This window comes from Eretmochelys imbricata, chromosome 16 (assembly GCF_965152235.1).
Source record: "Eretmochelys imbricata isolate rEreImb1 chromosome 16, rEreImb1.hap1, whole genome shotgun sequence".
NCBI classification, from domain to species: Eukaryota; Metazoa; Chordata; order Testudines; family Cheloniidae; genus Eretmochelys; species Eretmochelys imbricata.
The window spans coordinates 18,470,569-18,489,493 of record NC_135587.1 but is presented as its reverse complement, the minus strand read 5'-3'; the positions used below and the strand labels follow the sequence as shown (position 1 = coordinate 18,489,493).

At 48.3% G+C, this 18,925-nt stretch overlaps 2 protein-coding genes across 2 annotated transcripts in view; both read right to left on the bottom strand.

Moving 5' to 3' along the window:
- Positions 1 to 4,053: 4,053 nt before the first annotated feature.
- Positions 4,054 to 15,907, bottom strand: CACFD1 (calcium channel flower domain containing 1). Its single transcript, XM_077836130.1, has 5 exons — positions 15,784 to 15,907; positions 9,256 to 9,328; positions 8,100 to 8,225; positions 6,080 to 6,187; positions 4,054 to 4,276 (listed from the first exon to the last, which is right to left on the bottom strand). Exons 1-5 carry the CDS (start codon positions 15,905 to 15,907, stop codon positions 4,183 to 4,185), a joined length of 525 nt encoding a protein of 174 aa, XP_077692256.1. The 3' UTR covers positions 4,054 to 4,182.
- A 1,816-nt stretch (positions 15,908 to 17,723) lies between these two features.
- The window catches only part of ADAMTS13 (ADAM metallopeptidase with thrombospondin type 1 motif 13), a 28,661-nt gene continuing 27,459 nt past the window's right edge, over positions 17,724 to 18,925 (bottom strand). Inside the window, exon 33 of the mRNA XM_077835953.1 lies at positions 17,724 to 18,613. Within this exon, the coding sequence (XP_077692079.1) occupies positions 18,455 to 18,613 (159 nt within the window). The 3' untranslated portion in view covers positions 17,724 to 18,454. The remainder of the gene's footprint in view (positions 18,614 to 18,925) is intronic.

Here is an 18,925-nt window from a genome sequence, read left to right as displayed (position 1 = left end):
AAACCCCGTACTGACAGGAGTCTAGGCACAGCATGGTGAATGAAGGACCTTGCCCCTTCACTGGCTTACTTCTGTGGGTGTAGATTAGACTCAGTGTTATTCTATCGCATCTGCGTTGCTTTTAATTTCCTTTTATTAAGGCTACTACTCACAGAACAAAGCAATCACCACTAATTTATGCCAGCAACTATGTGCTTTACTCTGCGATATCCTTCTACTGAATGCGACTCTAACTTCACCAAACCCCATTGAAATCAATGGTGCAAGTGTCCCATTTACTCAGTGGGACATTACACTTTTTTTTTTTAAATCTAGTAAAGATATTGCATAGGGACACTGTCCAGACTGCTCAAAGGACAGAGCTGCTGTCACATGACAGGCTCCATCACCAGTTTTATTCTGAGGTATCCTTTAAACACAGAATCACTGTATGGTATCCATGCCATGAAGGGCCCACTGACATTAGTGGTACAAGTTATCCAGGGTGCCGTGCTACCTAGTAACACAAACACCCCGGAAAGTCAATGCTCCATGTGCAGGAAGGTCCATGTACGGTAACGTGCCTCAAACACAGAGCTGGTGGCTCAAACATGGGATCGGACCCTTTATTAAACTCAGTGGCATCTGGGTTGACAAGTCACAGAGCGTGATGTAAAGTGATGGAGGCACTAAGAGCCTAGGGAGAGGGGACGACAAAATAGCTGCTGAAGACTGAGCTGCAGGGACACATGCATGTCTGCGAGTCTGTCTGTCTGACTGTGCAATAAACCCTGTGCTAGATTCTCGGCTGGTGTAAATCTGCAAAGCTCCTTTGACTTTAATGGAGTGACACCAATTTGCACCCGCTGAGGCTTTGGCCCCGATAACCATAGGAGGCACCATCAGCTCACCCTACAATACACACACTCATGCCTTCCAGCAAAATAAAACCGGCAGTCTGATTTTCCCACAAGCCAGGGCCCAACCCTGATCCCACTGAGGTCAGTGAAAGTTTTGCCATTGACCTCAGTGACTATAGGGTCTGTGCTAGCCACAACGGTATCTGAACTGGATTGTTCAGCCATCCTGTGAACACAACTTAAAAAGATCATGTCACACGCTGACTGCAGCTGGAAGGCGACAGGTCATCTGGTCGGTGAATCCCTTTCCTGAGTGTGTAATAAACAGCACCTCACTCTAAAGGCTGAAATAGTAGTTCAGAGCATTTTCTTACAGTAGCTAGGGCTCTGCTCTTTGCCCAGAGAGAGACCTGAAATTAAACAAAACAGGCCCTTGAACTATGGCGAAACACTGTCCTCTGTGAAATAGTGTTTCCTTCTATGTCCCATGAGAACAGTCCCAGCAGAAGTACTTAAATACCCCAAAATAAATTATTCTTCCTGTTCCCAACCAGAACAAAAAGCAACAGAGTAAAACAGAACAATAAATTCAATGTAAACCTATGATCAGAACAGAGTGTAGGGGTCAGGGTTGAGAATAGAGGGAACTGGACTTTGAGAATGATCCATACCCTCCAGAAGAGAATCAAACGGAGAATGCGATTAGGGCACCGTTTATGTAGCCTGTTGTATGGAAGAAGTGCATTGTGTAGTCCACCCAGCACAAAAGTGGTGAATGTGGATTTGATCCTGCACCACAGATGTCAATGGGAGTTTCACCACTGAGCTGAATGGGAGCAGGATCAGAGCCTGTGTGCCCAAGTAGAAAGTGGGTATGATGTATGTTAATTACTAAAGAGCCTTTTATTTTTTTTCCTGTCAGGAAGATCCCAAAACTGCACCACCGAGAATCCTCAAGCCCTGCTCTAAAATGTAGCCACCTCTGGGGTAGCACCCGGCAGCAGTTTAACAGTGCACAGCAAAAGGGTAAAACAGGAAGTGACAAACAATTGAATTCATTTGGTTACATCTGTAGGATGTGTAAAGACTTCTCAAGTGCCGTGTACAGTTATAGCTTATTAAAACCCCAAAGCTATTATGTTGCCTTTTTCTTCTGTGAGCTAAGAGCCACATTTTGCTCTCAGCTAAACCAGTGTAACTCCAGAGTCATCCGCTGAGCTCAGTGGAATTAATCTGGATTACTCAGAGCGCAGATTCTGGGCTAGAGTTCCAAGGCACTAGGTTAGAAGTAATGTTCTTTTTCTCTGCGCTTTGTCTAGTGGCTCCAGGACAGGATGAGGCCTTTACTTTCCCAGTTTAAAAGGAAATCAAACGGTCACAAAGCATGCTGTTGGAGGCAACAGCTGCAAACAGTCTGTAGTGTCTAGCTGGACTAGTCAGAGGGTCCATTTACAAGCACTGCCTCTTTAAAGTAGCAGCAACTTGGGATAGAAAAGTTAACTAGGGGAGAACAATATGAGCTGGAGTGGGCTGTCAGTGTCCATGCTGCTGCATGCAATGAATGCACCTCACTGTGCAAAAACACTACAGCCTGCCAGGCTACCCACTCAGTGACACATGATGAGAGGACAGGGGTGTATGTGTGTGTGCGTGTGTGTTAGAACATTAGGAGAGCAGGCCACAAATTCCACGGTATAAAGTGAGTTGGTTCATCTTCGAGAATCCTAAGCAAACTTTACCAGGAGGATGCAGCGTCGAACGCTTCCCAGATCTGAGGCATCTCAACGTTGCAGGGAAAAGCGTGTCACCTGCCCACGCAGCAACAATATGGGTGGCTGAAAGCCACCTGCTTTTTGGCATGAGCCTAAATGCTAATATTGTTGCGGGACAGAAAAAAAGAATATGTCCCACATCCATAGGTACCGACTCTGCGTGGAGAGGCAGTAGGAGCAAGAGCACCTAAGGAGGTTTAAGATTCCAAATCAGAATCTGGGCACCTGAGCAAGGGACCTTCCTTCATACCAGTTAACGTAAGTCACAGTTTAAATGGGCAGGACTAGCAAAATCCTGCTCAGCTCAAGGAATGTTACCCTCATTTCTGATGAGGGAAAGAAATTCTTACTCCCCTTTTCCTCCAGTGAAAGGGTGAGTGGTAACAGGAGAAAAAAAAAATCCCTACGGAGACAAACTGAGGAGCTGATCTGGTTCAAGACCTCTGTACAATGCAGCTGCTGCCTGCAGCTATACTCAGAGGGATGTGGAGGTTGTGCTTTACACGCATTAAGACCTGATCCAAAATCCATTCAAGATTGCGAGAGTGTCTCCATTAACTTCTGTGGGCTTTCGATCAGGTCTCTGGCAGGTCTGTTATTGTCTTAAGTTACTTTTGTGCTCTCAAAGGTGTTTTGCTAAACAGCAGTAATTCCTGACCTAACTGCCCCTAATCTAAAATCCTAAAATAAAGCAACACCAATTAGTTCCTAACACAATCCATTCAGGCATCTGCATTGTTGTATATCGTTAAACCCTAGATTAGCATAGTACACCCTTAAAAATTTGTACCACAGAGCACCACTAAAGACTTGTAATGCACAAAAAGCCAGACTTTAACCCTGTCGGAGCCAATGGGCAACCTCCCAATCACTTCAGTGGGACCAGGAACTGGCCCCATAGTGCACTCTGGAAAGGGGGGAAAGCATCTCAGTTGGGAGGGTAAGAGCTTGCCCAGTGTTCCTAATTCATCTTTCAGAAGCCAGGTATCCGTATTGCAGGGCTCCTGAGCTTCCGTGATTGGTACGTCTTCCATCTCTTCTCAGGCAATTCCCAGACTAGCCCCCAAGTGAAATCGTGGCCCGCTACATGTTCTCCAGCAAAAACCCCACTGTACATCACGATCCCCCATGGTGAACCAGGGACCTTGCTGAGGAATGGGTACATGCTATCGGCTTTGTCGAGCAGCACTTGAAGAGTCAGCTGAGATTTAAGTCACGCACCTGGTGGCAAAAAGGGATTTTCAGATCTTTGGTGCTGGGTATAACCTGGGCTGGGCAGGGCAGCTAATCACACAGGAGGCTTCTTCCCAGTGAAACCTGCGTCTTCCAGTTGCAATGTGCAATACTCACAGACTGAGACGCCTCCATCTGAGGCTCTTTCAAGGTTATTTTGGAAGGCAAGATGCCACCTCCTGCCCCTTGGAATTCTAGTTGCTGCAGTGTTTGGAAAGTTCACCAAGGAATTGATAGAAGAGTGATCAGATTCACGTCAGAATGGATTTCCACTGTGTTTTTAAAGTCTCAGTGTCGGCAGGAAGTGGTTCCACAGGAGGTTTACCCAGGAGGGAATTCTACAGTGCCTGCCCCTCCAGAGTCCCCGTTAGCTTCTCCTCATCCGCTTGCTTCTGCTGTTGCTGGATTCTTGCATAGGAAATGGCATCCCCTCTGCAGAGAGAAGGGACAGCATTAGAAGATGAGCTATTTGGAGGCAAGACTGTCCTCTATGTGTGTGCAGTGCCTAGCACAAGGCAGCCCTGATCCAGAGTGTGGCCTCTTGGTGCTACCGGAGTCCAAAGAGTAAATAATAACTACAGTGAAAAACTCAACAGTCAACATGGAACGACAGGCAGGTGAGGAGGACTTGGGAATGAAAGGAACAGCCTGTTACTGGCTCCTTAGGCGTTTGGGTCTGCTCCCACTGGAATCAGTGGGTGGGGTTTTACTACTGACCTGATCAGTTGCAGAATCTAACCCCATCTGAATAGATCTGGCTTTTGGGCTGGGATTTGCCGTCATCTCAGGCAGGGCAATTTAACTCCACAACTGAAGTTTTGCAAACAACAAAAGGCAAAGATTTATAGAGCCTGGGCCCCTGAGAACTGCTCTCAGCTGTGATTTTCATTTAATGCCAGTGAAAATGTGTTTTCACATGGGGTTGTAAATGTTCTGCAGCAGCGTTTGCAGCCCAAATGCCGGCTTAGCACTAGAAAATGAAACTAACCAGAAATGTTAAAGTGAAGCTAACGGGAATTTCCTTTGGGTTGCAGAAAGCAAACGAACAGCATAAAAGAAAATCAGAGTGGCAAAATTCTGCTTTAATAATATAAAACATGGTGAGGCAAGGAGATTTTTAAACACACCCACAAGATTCCAAACCTGAAAAGGTCCCTTTACATGCTGGGAAAATTCTTTATTGGTATATTGAAAGCTCCCACCATGTGAATTTAGGGCTGTGACAGGGGTGTCCACCCCACACAAGGCCTGAGAAGGTTAAAAAGGGCCAATTAACATTGTAAGCTGCACCAGGAGGAGCGCCAGGGCTGGACAAAGCCTAGCTGAAGATGAAGCCCGGCTAGGCTTTTACAAAGCCAGGAAGTTGAGCGCAAGAGGAGGCTGCAGGGAGCAGCTGTGCAGTCACTCCCTACAGAGAATGGGAGTTGTCTAGGGACAAGGAGGCGTCGTGGGGGGAAAGTAAGCCCTGGGATCCCACACTGGACTACAGAGACTGGCAAGGAGCCACAGGGAGTGTAGGAAGCTCAAGCTGGCAAACCCAGAGGTGGGCCCGGAGACAGAGAAGTGAGGGAGGAAGGAGCTCAGGGAAACAGGAACCGTCTGAGTTTGAGCAGACCATGGTTGCAAAAAACAGAGTCCCTGGGCTGGAACTCAAAAGTAGCAGGCAGTTCCCCTACGAGCCACTGGGCCTGGGCTTGGACTGGAAGACTGCCTGACATGGCACACAGACAGCCTGTCCAGTGGGACTTTGACCCCTGGAAGGGGAGGACTAAATCGTGATCCGACCAGAGGGCTGAGTCACGAAGAGGGAGCACCCCAAGTCGCAGAGAGAGAGAGAGAGGCAACAGTGCGAGAAACCTATGGAAAATGGCACCAGATGCAGCGAGAACTAATTCCCAGCCCCAAAGAGGCGCCCCAGCAGTGAATGCACCCCATTACAAGGATGCTCTGACCCTGGCTCTCCTAGTGTGCTCAGAAAGATGTTCACTTTCTAAAGATATGCTCTCCATGAAACACTCTTAGCCCCCAAATCCTGCCACACAAACTGTTTGCATGAACCTCGACTGCTGTAGGTATATTTAAATACCAGCCACGCAGGCCGCAGTCTCACCACACTGACTGCCCAGCCTCCCACCAGCCCCGCTGAAGACCAAACGGCTCTGCTGCAGAGAGCCAGGGTCGCAGGGCCAGCCTCACCGCTGTACTGCATGTGAAATAAAGCGCTTTCTTCCTTACTTTTTGCCAAGCGCCGACAAGCCGTACAGCACTCCTGTTGCAAAAGCAATAGCATTTCCCAGTAACGTGGTCAGCGTCAGACTGAGAATGACTGGAAACACAGCCATCCTGGGGGAGAGAAACAACGTCAGCCACGAAACAATCCCCATGGGGTTCCCCTGTATGCCCCTGTTGGAAATTACTTCCCTTGGAAGTTTACTCAGAGTTCCCATGACTCAGTTAGCACACACACATATTTCTTTATTAGTTCAAAGGCCACTTAGTGTTAACTTCACCCACAACGTCAGTGCACACTTGTCTTCTATATCCCAACAGCAACACAGCTACGAGTACCGCCCAAAATACTCACATCAGATCCAGGCCCGGGAGGCTCCTGCCTGTCATGGTGTAACTCCAAAGGGCTAAGGAAAAAGCTCTGACAAACAAACTTCTGAAAGCCTAACTTCTTCTACACTACAGCAAACAAGTTAAGTACTGCCGGTTACTGGACCTTCACCAAAGACAGAAAAGGCAGGCTAAGGGCTACACCCTGCACACGATGTCCAATGAATCATGCTTTCTCTAGTTCCTAAGCCTTACATAAGATAGAGCTGATATTTCCAGGGTCACTGCACCTTTAACCCAGACAAGTCTTCTTTCAATTTTATTCTCTTATTCACGCTTTAAGCCTATGGCTCACGCGAAGATTCAAACTCAGACCCATAATCAGGGGTCTACTAAATTCACAGCCATGAAAATCATGTCATGGACCGTGAAATCTGGTCTCCCCCCGTGAAATCTGGTCTCCAGCCGCTCAGCTGGGAAGGCAGAGCAGCAAGTGGCGGCTGCTGCCCGGTGCCCAGCTCTGAAGTCAATGCCACCCACCAGGAGCAGTGGAAAAGTGAGGGTGGCAATACCGCAACCCCCAACAGGCTTGTGACCCCCGTTTTGGGTCCGGGCCCCTAGTTTGAGAAACGCTGCGAAGAAATCACACTTTTTTTGAGTACCATATCCGTGAAATTTGCTATTTATGCCATGGCCAACCCATGAAAACTGTGATTTCTCCGTGATTTCAGTAGACCCCTACCCAATGCAGGCCCCAGTTCCTACCAGCTGGGAGTGGCTGCTCTCTTCCATTCCCTGGAAGCAATGCACGTGCTCTCTGTGACGCCTGGACTGACCTCTCCGCTAAGGGCCAGATTCTGCCTTGATTCCTGCTGAATCCAGCACAGCACCCTCCTCACAGGGTTGGGCTGAACCCTGGCTCCTCCACCCACAGGCCAGCCAGTGCAGCTGGGCTGGCACAGGGTGGGCAGCGATCAGCTGCTGCTCAGACTATTTCCCTCTGGAAGCAAGGGGAAAGCAGGGCCGAAATTGGGAGCACAGTCCCTTCCCTGGGCTGGCGCGGCTATGCGGAGCCCCTTCCTCAGGGCTTTGCCCTTAATGTGCCTGAGGTTCACAGACTGAAAAGCTCAAGGACCTGATTATGACCTCCCTGAGACTGGTGTAATTTCAAATCCTCCAGGGCAGGGATGGTCTATTTCCTGGTTCACATCCGATGAAGTGAGCTGTAGCTCACGAAAGCTCATGCTCAGATAAATTGGTTAGTCTCTAAGGTGCCACAAGTCCTCCTTTTCTTTTTCCTGGTTCTGTCCAACACCCAGCACAATAGGGACAATGGCTCTGGCTAGCCACCCAAGTCCAAGCCTGCGTGACCCCCTGGGTCCAAACTCAGGTGGCTAGCCTGAGCCGTTGGCAGGGCTGCAACCTCTACACTGCTCTTCTTAGCATGGTAGTTCGAGAGAAGCTAGCACAAGTCTGTCTGCCTGGGCCGGGAGGCTGCTTCCAGGGGCAGTGTAGACGTATCCCTAGCGTTCAAGGCCGAAAGGGACCACCAGATCCTCTCGTCCGTATATCACAGGCCACCAAACCCACCAATCAGGGCCAAAGCCCACTAAACCGCCCATCCAACCCCTCTGCCAGCCTCGCTTTTGCCTGCCCCCTCTCCGGCCCACAGCTGGAGCCAGCCATCAGTCCTTACCCACAGTAGAAGGCAGCTTTTTGCCAGGGCCGCAGTTTATCCGCCCGCGTAGACACCGTGTTTGCAAATTCGATAAACTGGCAACAGAATGGAGCTTCGCACAGGAACAGGATAAAGGCATTTAACCTTCAAAACAAAGCAAAAGAGGGTTAAGCCATCAGCATGCTCCGGAGAGGGAACTCGAGTCTCCCAGTCGGGGTCCCATTCACACATCCGTCAATGAGCCGAACAGCTCCGATTCTTAACAGTCAGAGAGATTTTATTACATGGGGCCAGATTCTGCCTCCTCTTCCGCTCCAGTGGCCGACAGTCCCGTTGAACTGGCCACGTGGGACTCCCCCTTTCAGACAGGGACCCCCAGGGTGGCATGGAGCCAGTGTAGTGCGCTCCAGCAATCCTGAGGAAGGGGGATGACCCTGGAGAACAAGCTAGGCAGGGTAAGTTAGAGACAACGCCACCCCTCAGTTGCATGGAGCATGAGACTCTAGCACAACCGAGATTCATGCCCTGAAAGCCTAGCTCAGCAGCAATGTAAATGGGGGCGTAAGTTACATGTAGAGCATAGGTTGGTCCAAACTGGGTGAAAAGGCCCAATCCGCACACACTTGACCTTACACTCTCCTGTTAATCTCCTGCTGCACATCCCCTCCATGAGTGGCAGGTTACACTGCTTTACTGCCTACTCCCCACGTATCACTTGGGCAGTTTAGGTCACCAGGGCAGCTACTTCAAGCCATATCTGGCCCGAAGCCTTGCTGGTGATCACCAGGGTTTGCGCACAAGCTTTGTGGCGGCAGACATAGAAGCCTGTATGACATCTGCAGCCGATGGCGCTTCAGGAAGGGACCCCACTTATTTGCATGCAGGATGCCCGTTTTATTCTGGAAAAGAGTCTCCGGATAGTGGCAGACGGCAAGACCGGGGAAGATCAGTACACAAGGCTAACCCCAGCTGCCTCACACATCAGTGAGGGCGAGACCCTCACGTCCCATGAGACAGACAGTGATCTCTTGCAGCGGTAGGCAGCCATTACAAAATGCGAGCGCAGAGTTATTTGCCCACAAAACGCAGCTCTACCGCCTGCCGCTGCTAAATGGTGATTCAAAAGTGGAGACCAGCAGCGCTGGGGCAAAGAGGGAAGAACAAGCGTACTTACATCATCCACACCCCAGCCGCTATGTTCAGGGGGTTGATGGTCACGCAGTTCCAAAGGCCGGCAAGTGCACAAGCTTAAAAGCAAAGAGATTGATTTTAATTCATGTGAAAAATAAACCATGAAGCACACAGAGGTGGCAGTGTGATCTAGTGGACAGAGCACTAACCTAGCAGGTAGGAGATCTGGGTTCGAATCCTGGTTCGGTCACTGACCTGCTGCGTGACCTTGGGCAAGTCTCTGCACCTGTGCTTTCCCTCTTCAGTCTGTATTAAACTCCCTAGGTCAGGGATTATCTCCCATTACTTGTATGTACAACATCTAGCACAATAGGGCCCTGATTTCAATTGCCACCTGTAGCCACTACTATGATATGAATAACAACTACGTATACCAATCCACACTGAAGGGGAGAGATAATGGCCAGAATGATTGGGATGTAGGAGATAGGCTCTGCTCCCAATTTGGCTAAGACAAGAACACGGGGTGCCTTTGGCTTAGGACACTCGTCCTTCAGGCTTGTGTTTCTATGGACGTTCAGGGTTACACAGAACCCCAGTGTGTTTGCTTTTAAATTAAGTCATTTTAAGGGAGCCTCTGTTTTTATTTGCTGAAGAATCTCGAGTCATGTGTAACTGGCCCCGAGGTAAACAACAAGCTACTTTGAAATGAAAAAATAGCTGCAGTCTGCAACAAACTGAAGGCAGAAACAAGAACTGACAAATGGGCCAAATTCCTCTCTCATCTACAGCGCTGTAAATTCAGAGTGACTCCTCTGGAGTCGTAGGGACTTATCCGGAGATACTCTGGACAGACATGAGTGGAACCTGGCCCTCTTTCTGCAGATATGGAAGCAGTTGTTTGACAAAACAAGCCTCAGAATAACCCACGAGGCCTTGAGTATGTAATGCAAGAAAAGGAGCCAGCGGGCAGTTTGTGAGCCCGCAGTGCATGCATTTACCTAGTAGCTCATTAAACTTGCAAAATGTCACCTGCATTTGATACAGTCAGTCTCCTCAATTAACAATAAGAGGCTACCTTTATGCCCAGGGTAACCAGAGCCCAGGTGTGGAGGAGGGGCTGCATGGCCTGAGTGTAGGACAGAATCAGCGGCTGGCTCAATAAGAAATAATGACACTAAACAAAACTCCAGCTAAAATAGGGTCTCTAAAGGTTAGTATAGAGGCTGCTGGTTTTTGTAGCCCATGCAATGCAAATGACTGGTGTCCCTCACAGCAACCACACACCACACAACAGAACCACTAACCCAGGAACCTATCCTTGCAACAAAGCCCGGTGCCAACTGTGCCCACATATCTATTCAGGGGACACCATCACAGGGCCTAATCACATCAGCCACACTATCAGGGGCTCGTTCACCTGCACATTTAACCAATGTGATATATGCCATCATGTGCCAGCAATGCCCCTCTGCCATGTACACTGGTCAAACTGGACAGTCTCTACGTAAAAGAATAAATGGACACAAATCAGATGTCAAGAATTATAACATTCAAAAACCAGTCGGAGAACACTTCAATCTCTCTGGTCACTCGATTTCTGACCTAAAAGTGACTATTCTTCAACAAAAAAACTTCAAAAACAGAGTCCAAGGAGAGACTGCTGAATTGGAATTAATTTGCAAATTGGATACAATTAACTTAGGCTTGAATAGAGACTGGGAGTGGTTAAGTCATTATACAAAGTAAAACTATTTCCCCTTGTTTATTCCTCCCTCCCCCCCCCCGCCCCAACTGTTCCTCAGACGTTCTTGTTAACTCCTGGAAATGTGCTGGAAACGGCCCACCTTGATTATCACTTCAAAAGGTTTTCTCTCCCCCCACCCCATTCTCCTGCTGGTAATAGCTCATCTTAAGTGATCACTCTCCTTACAATGTATATGATAAACACACATTTTTTCATGGTCTCTGTGTATATAAATCTCCTCACTGTATTTTCCACTTTATGCATCCGATGAAGTGAGCTGTGGCTCACGAAAGCTTATGCTCAGATAAATTGGTTAGTCTCTAAGGTGCCACAAGTCCTCCTTTTCTTTTGGCGTCTCTCTGTATTTGAAAGCTGTGACCTACTCAGCGTTAAGGATTTCCATAGGTGAGAGTCCACAGGGGTCATTGCCCTGCCTGTGGTGTGTCTCGTGTGGTTGTACCTCATCTTAGAAAACAGAGAGCAATGTGGGGGAGTTTTTAAAGCAGTCATTAATGAACCCTCACAACCCAGTATAATTAGCACCTTCCACATATGGGGAAACTGAGGCACAGGATGGCAAATTGACTTGCCCAAACTCACCCAGTGAGTCAGTATCACACTGAGAACTCAGGACTTCCTGTGATCTGCCGTTGGAGCCCACCCTTTGGGAAACACTAAGCAGTACGATTTTCTAAAAGGGTCCGTTAGGGGTATTTCAAGGAGACTAACACATTCCAAAGATAATGAAGACTCAGTGAGAGAGGTCAGCCGGGGAGAAGAAAAGTCAAAAGAGAAATAATAACAACTCTTATCTAGTGCTGCTTTACAATGGAGGTATCATTATCCCCATTTCACAGATGGGGAAACTGAGGCGCAGAGCAGTGGAGTGACTTCCCAAGGTCACTCAACAAACCAGTGGCAGAGCCCAGTCCAGCACCCGGGTCTTCTGAGGCTCAGTCCAGTGCCCTATCCCCTAAGGATACATGCACTAACAGGAAATGGAAACAGCCCTCAGGGTTCAGGAGATGACTTATTCTAACCTTCCTAAACTATCTGCTGATGAGACATGTGTGCGCTCCCACTGCAACCAGAGCTCCAGGCAGGGCTAGTGGAACCAGCTGCTGGCACAAGGACAGGGCATAGACAGCTCTACTGCTTGTCCTTGATACATCTTAGCAGATAAAAGCACCAGATTGTGAGCAGGGGAGGTGGGCAGTTAAACCCAGAGCTTCAGGCACTCACGCTGCCCACAAGAAAGTGCATGATTATCGTAAGTAGGAACCACTTAACAGCCACATAGCATCTGTCATCCGAAAGCACTTTCAAACCGATAGACCAGTTATATACAGGGATCACTTCACCCACCACGGAAACACAGCTTCCTCTGGAGTGGAACACAGCAGCTGATATTCACCACTCACAGCAACACTACAACAGTGTAGGACAGGAAATTTAGAAAGCTCCCACATTCAGCTGAAAGCACAGAGAGAATTTAGAGGGCAGAATGCTATAATCCGAGCACAAATTTGGCCTAGACACCAGGGCTAATAACTTCTTGGAATACATTTAAAAAACAATTATGATTTGGGAGTTCTTTGTTATGAGGACCCACCCCCAAAACAAACCTGACTGCAGAATGCCTCTGTACGACTCTCAGCTAAGCAAGAGGTTGTTTTAGCCCTCAGTGTACCAGCACCCGTGACCAAACTGTTCTTTCACTCTTGTTGATGCCAAGGGGGAACAAAGAGCTGTCAGCCGAGATTTCTTTTCCAGTTCTAGGCCACGGAGAGCTTTTCAATTATGAAAACGTCTGCTGGGATTTGTGGTGTGGAAGACGGACAGGTCTGGTGCTTAGTCAATTAACTAATTTGCTGAATGGAAAAGGAGCATCCAGAGAACGTGGAGCTAAAATGAACTCTTAGCAGAAGAATTCACTCCTCTATAATTCATAGAATCATAGGACCGGAAGGGTCCTCGAAAGGTCATCTAGTCCAGTCCCCTGCACTCATGGCAGAACTAAGTATTATCTAGACCATCCCTGACAGGTGTTTGTCCAACCTGCTCTTAAAAATCTCCAATGATGGAGATTCCACAACCTCCTTAGGCAATTATTCCAGTGCCTAACCATCCTGACAGTTAGGAACCTTTTCCTAATGTCCAACCTAAACTACCCTTGCTGCAATTTAAGCCCATTGCTTCTTGTCCTATCCTCAGAGGTTACGGAGAACAATTTTCTCCCTCTTCCTTGTAACAACCTTTTATGGTCTTGAAAACTATCATTACGTCCCCTCTCAGTCTTCTCTTCTCCAAACTAAACAAACCCCATATTTCCAATCTTCTCTCATAGGTCATGTTTTCTAGACCTTTCATCATTTTTGTTGCTTTTCTCTGGACTCTCTCCAATTTGTCCACATCTTTCCTGAGCCCCAGTCACCTGCTCCAACCAACAGACAGTTCTGTCTCTAATACATTTTGGGCCAAGTTGAGGTATCAGCAGTCACAGCTTCACTGGGGCTGAATCTCCTTATGCTAGCATTTGAAACCATTACAATACAAACCCCTTTTGCATTTGAATGAATCTGGCATTGTATGAACAAACTCTCCTTTTAGCAGCCTGGATACAATCAACTAAAATACGAATAAATTGGTTCCATTTCTTAGTGACCCACAAAGGCTAGAATCTTGTAGCAAATTGTGTTGTCTCCCTGCACTCTGGAAAACTGCCTTCTGTTATTTTGCTTCCCTGATATGAAGCTCTTTGAAAAGACATTGTTGTTAGTATGTGAGATTCAGAGAATTGTCCCTTCTGTTACCTGCCATTAACTTTGGCATTGGGATTCAGAGAACTTTGGGATTCAGAGAATTGTCCCTTCGGTTACCTATCATTAACCTTACTTGCCCAAGAGTCGCTCGGCATATTTTTTCCCTGCTTGGCAAAATCACAAGGAGAAGAAACTACCAGGTGTATACACGGATTTTCCAGCCTTCCTGGTTTGTTTGCAATACTGTTACTGATCACAAGAGGCTGACCACAACTCTTGCCAAATCTGACATTTGTCGGACAGCCCCAGCACCTGGAATCATGTGAATAGGTGAGACTCTCAGCTTTCATGTTTTTAAACCAAGTACATTTCGAGTGCTCCTGTTTGCAGAGAAAAGCTGGAAATGTGACCCGAGTGTGCCCTAAATGCTCAGAAGCCAGAAGGTAAAGAAAAAGAACCCAAATGTCTTTTTTTCCCCAATTTCATGACTTTTAAAGCACAATGGTGATTTTTTAAAGCTTGAAGTTGGCAATGCTGTCCGTGGCACATACCAGCTGTCCCCTTCAGCTCTGCACCCTCAGCCCAGAGCATTTCTGTGGCCCCCAACCATCCCTTGCTAAAAACCCCAGCTCGCCAAGGACTGTATGCTGCACTGAAACTACAGAGGCTGGAGTGGAAGTCTCCAGGTAGCTCTCGCAGCACTCACAACCTGTGAGGTAGATTCCTCCTCCCAGCCCTGGGGAGACTCTTCAGCAAATGTCCTGACTGTATGCAAGGTACAGAGGGCCTTGCAAGAAGCGCTGTGCACTCAGGTGAATTTCACCCAGTAGGAGCAACTCTGTTACATCCTTTCACCACACCAGGAATGCAGCTGCCAACGTGCCTCAGCTGTGCAGCATGTTCTGAAGCCCCAGCCCGGCACACCCTCAGGTTAACAAACACGTTCTACACAGGCGAACAAAAGGAACTGAAGCAAACCTGCCACCCGTGCCGACACCAGAACAAGAGCCAACCGAGGAGGCGGAGACAGAGAAAGGGAATGGATAAAATGTTCCAGCACACACTGAACAAATCAAAAGTGGGTGCTTTCTCAGAGACACGCTCTCACTTCCCCAGAAGTGATGGGCTTGATGCAGGAACAGGCAGCCAGTGGAATTCTCCGGCCTGCGCTAGGCAGGAGGCCAGACGCGGTGATCGTAACCGTCCCCTTTGGCTTTAAGGTCTATTCATCTTGTCAAACCATGGAGCAGCACAACCCAATATGACCCAATGATCCCTGGTGGAACTGCCTTGACTCTTTCCATGGGAGATTGTTAATTTCAGGGGCAAGTATTTAAGAAGCCAGCACAGTTCTCCTGCTTTGTTCCATCTCCCTTCTGTTTGTTTCAAAGATAAAATCCCTTATTAAAAAAAAAAAAAGGCCCAATATTATCCTTTTGGGGTCTCTATTCAGGGGTTAGTAATAACAGAAGCAAACACACAGGTACACAAAACCACTGTGAAACCAGCAGATCAGCAAGGAAAAGAAAAAGTGGATCTATATAAGCAACGAATGGTCAATAACAACAATGAACCAACCCCTGAGCCTGCAAACTGCATGCGGATTGCTTTGCCCAAGCAGATCCCCATTCAAGTCCAAGTGCCATCCATCTGCCTGCTACACATTGCAGGATCGGGGCCTCACAATGTTTCCATTGCCTCCCAGGGCATTCCACCTGAAGGGGAAACGTCACAATTTGGCACAAGCGTAATAATTTATACGGAGAATGACGTTCCTCCACCAGGATCCCAAAGTGCTTCACAATGAGGCCCAAGCGGGTTAAACAATGAAAGCGTGCACAACGTAGGCTCCGGTTAAAATCACTCTGATTCCCGCACCTAGACAATGTGCTTCTGGATCTTTGCCTGGCTGTGATCAGACAGACAGACAGATAATTGCTGCTCGGACCTTCATCGCCAGTCACTGGCAGGCGGGCACAGGCCAGCACAGCTGACCCAGGACGGCCCATCCCTGGAGGTTATTCCAGGGGCACCCGGCAAGCAGGACCTTAGGGCTACTTACACACGCCCCCGATGACACCGGCGATCCTGCACAGCCACTTGTACCACCAGGTCATGTCATCGTCCGCCGAGGAGGCAGCCGGGGCAGGGGTTGCTTGTTGGAACTGATCCTCCTGGGAGCTCATTGTGTGGCCCCTCCTCAGGGGCTAGGGGCAGCCCCCCCTTTGCACCTGAGCCACAGCAGAAGGGGACCCCCCTTCCTCTCCCCCCCCCCCCCACACACAAACACCCAGAAGAGTCAGTGACAGCTCCTGACACCCAGTCCTGCGGCGGGGCCCCTCACCACCGCCCCATGGAGCCGGCCTGGCCCCTGACAGCTGCTCTGTTCTTGCTGACAATGGAGAGCCTCTGTCCCCAGCAGCAGCAGTTTCCCCAGCTCCCTGCGTGCTGCATGATGGGTCCCCTCCCTTCCGAGAGGGAGGACGCTGATGTCACCCTCTCATGACACAGCTACAGTGGGCAGGGCCCTGCCTGGCCCCAGCGAGGCGCAGCCGCTGGCTGAGCAGGGGTGGCCATAGGGGTGCGTGTGTGCACGCTGGAGTGTGTACGTGTAGGCGCCTCGGCGAGCGAGGCTGTGAGGCTGCCTGGGTGCGCCTGGGTGCAGACGGGCTGCTACCTTGCGTTTAAAAAGCGTCTTTCAGCTCGCCCTGAACCACAGAGGGCTCGTTTCTAATAGCCAGTATGGGAACACAGGCGTTCCTTGACGTCCTGTGTTCAGACCCCCCAACCCCACACCTCTCCCACGGGCATGAGCTCCTACTTCCATGTGGGTTCAACAACTCCGGCGAACTCGGTCTTCTCCACTCGCGTGTTTCATTCTTGTGCATGTCTCTGCACTTTTGCTTCATCAGAGAGGTGAACGGACTTGCCTAAGGGTACACAGAATATGTCAGTGGTAAAGCCAGAAGCAGGACCAGGAATCCTGACTCCTAGTGCCCTGCGCTAACTACTAGGACATGCTGCCAAGGTGGCCAGTGTGCGAGGGCAGGATCCAGGTCTGTCAGACCAAGTGAATAGGTAGGAGACATGACGGAGGTCTGTATATGCAAACAAAAAATGTACTGAGCTAAGGCTGATTAGAAGGGATTGGGTTGGCAGGGATTCAGGGAAACTCCCACTCCACCCTTCACCCCACCTCTCTTCTCTCTGGCAGTTAGTGTTCAGTGATTTCCAGAGCTGCCAAATCTCAGTCATTTGGAAAGAGAGTCCCTCAGTTAGGATTTAAGTTTATGGGGCAGTTCTTAAAGTGTTTCCCCCTCTTGTGAAAAGGGATTTTCCTGTGTGTTTCAACAAGGCTTTCCAAATCTCTTGTCTTCCTGGAAGTCTTCCCATTCACATTTGAGACAGGAGGAAAGCACCTTTTAAATGTGGCGTTGACAACTCTCACGATTCTATCAGGCATCTCACAATATTTGGAGTTTTTCTTAAGGCCCCTGCTCCTGGAATCAAGGGAGTGCATTAGAATCTCAGCTCTGTTTTTTTACAAAAGTTTCTGGCTCTCATGGCTGCAGAGAAAAGCTTGAAAACATGAACCAACTGCCACCTAAAGGTTCAGAAACCAGAAAGCAATGAAAAAGAACCCAACATCCATTTTGGGTTTTTTTAAAAGCTCATGATTTTTGAGCCAACATCTTGATTTTTGAGGCCTGACTCATGATTTTGAAAAAGATATAGAAAAGGGCAACAAAAATGATCAGGGGTATGGAACAGCTTCCATATGAGGAGAGGTTAATAAGACTGGGACTTTTCAGTTTGGAAAAGAGACAATTATATGGGGGATATGACAGAGGTCTATAAAATCATGACTGGTGTGGAGAAAGTAAATAAGGAAGTGTTGTTTACTACTTCTCATAACACAAAAACCAGGGGTCACCAAACGTAATTAACAGGCAGCAGGTTTAAAACAAAAGGAAGAATTTCTTCACACAACGCACAGTTACCCTGTGGAACTCTTGGCCAGAGTATATTGTGGCACCAAATTCATCATTAGCAGGACAAGTTCTCTACCTAATTATTGGGAAATACTATTATTGCTAGAGGACATGTAGTGCCCTGTTCTCGTTTATGCATAAGGCCCCTTTCCACCATTCGGACAGTAAAGTGGCTGTAAACGTTAGGGTCCTTGTACACTGCCAGAGTGTAAAGGAGTAACAGGTCCATCAATTCCGAATGGCTTCTCCGCCTGCGACACACATTCGTATCATTGGCCAAAAGGGAAAATGCTAAAGGGTTAAGCTGCTGACTTTTACTAACTGCTCTAATCTACATCTTCATCAGTGGATGCTGAGGCCCTGTGGCAGACGAGACCCTTCTAACAAGATGACATTAAATCACAGTCATGACTTGGGCTTCAGTCTCCAAGTCATTCGTTTCAGGCAGCTAAGTAGTCTCAGTGCTAGTTGGGAGAGACAGGAAAAAGCTTTTAAGAGAATTATAATATTTGACATCTATATAATGCCTTTCACTTGAGCATCTCCACGTGCTTTACAAATATTAACTGATCAGCCCTGTGAAGGAGACAGGTATTGTTATTCCAATTAAACAGATGGGGAAACTGCGGCAGAGAGGTTAAATGACTTGCCCAAGGTCAAACAGTGAATCAGTGGCAGAGCTGGGTGTCCTGACTCTAATTGATCCACTGCCTCCCTGGTTGCGGTGCCCCTTGTTTCCATTTATCTGGGCTCTCTGACCCAGTACACTGCTCGGAAACTGACACGATCTTCTGTAAAGCCTTCATGAAATTCAATTTCAGCCCGGCTACCCGTCGATTCCCAGAAGAACATCTGTTTCCCATGAAACACTGTTGTCTTCATGGCACTCACATCACGTATCTGAACAAAGAAAGGAATGAATCACAATCGCATAGCAGTCTGCCTCTTTCGAACAAGAGCACTGTTGTTGCTATGCCAGGACCCATCAGGGAAGCGCATCAATAGTTCAGGGGACCTGGTACTCACAGAATGGGAAGTCACAAAAGTTGGGGGCAGAGTCCCAGTGACTTCAGTGGGGTCACTCCAGATCTACACTGGTGTAACTGAGATCAGAATCTGGCCCTATATGATTTCCAGGGTGCTTTGAACCTCGAATGTAGAAGCAAACTTCTCAGGGCCTATGAGGGGAAAAGCGTGTCCTACAGACGCCCC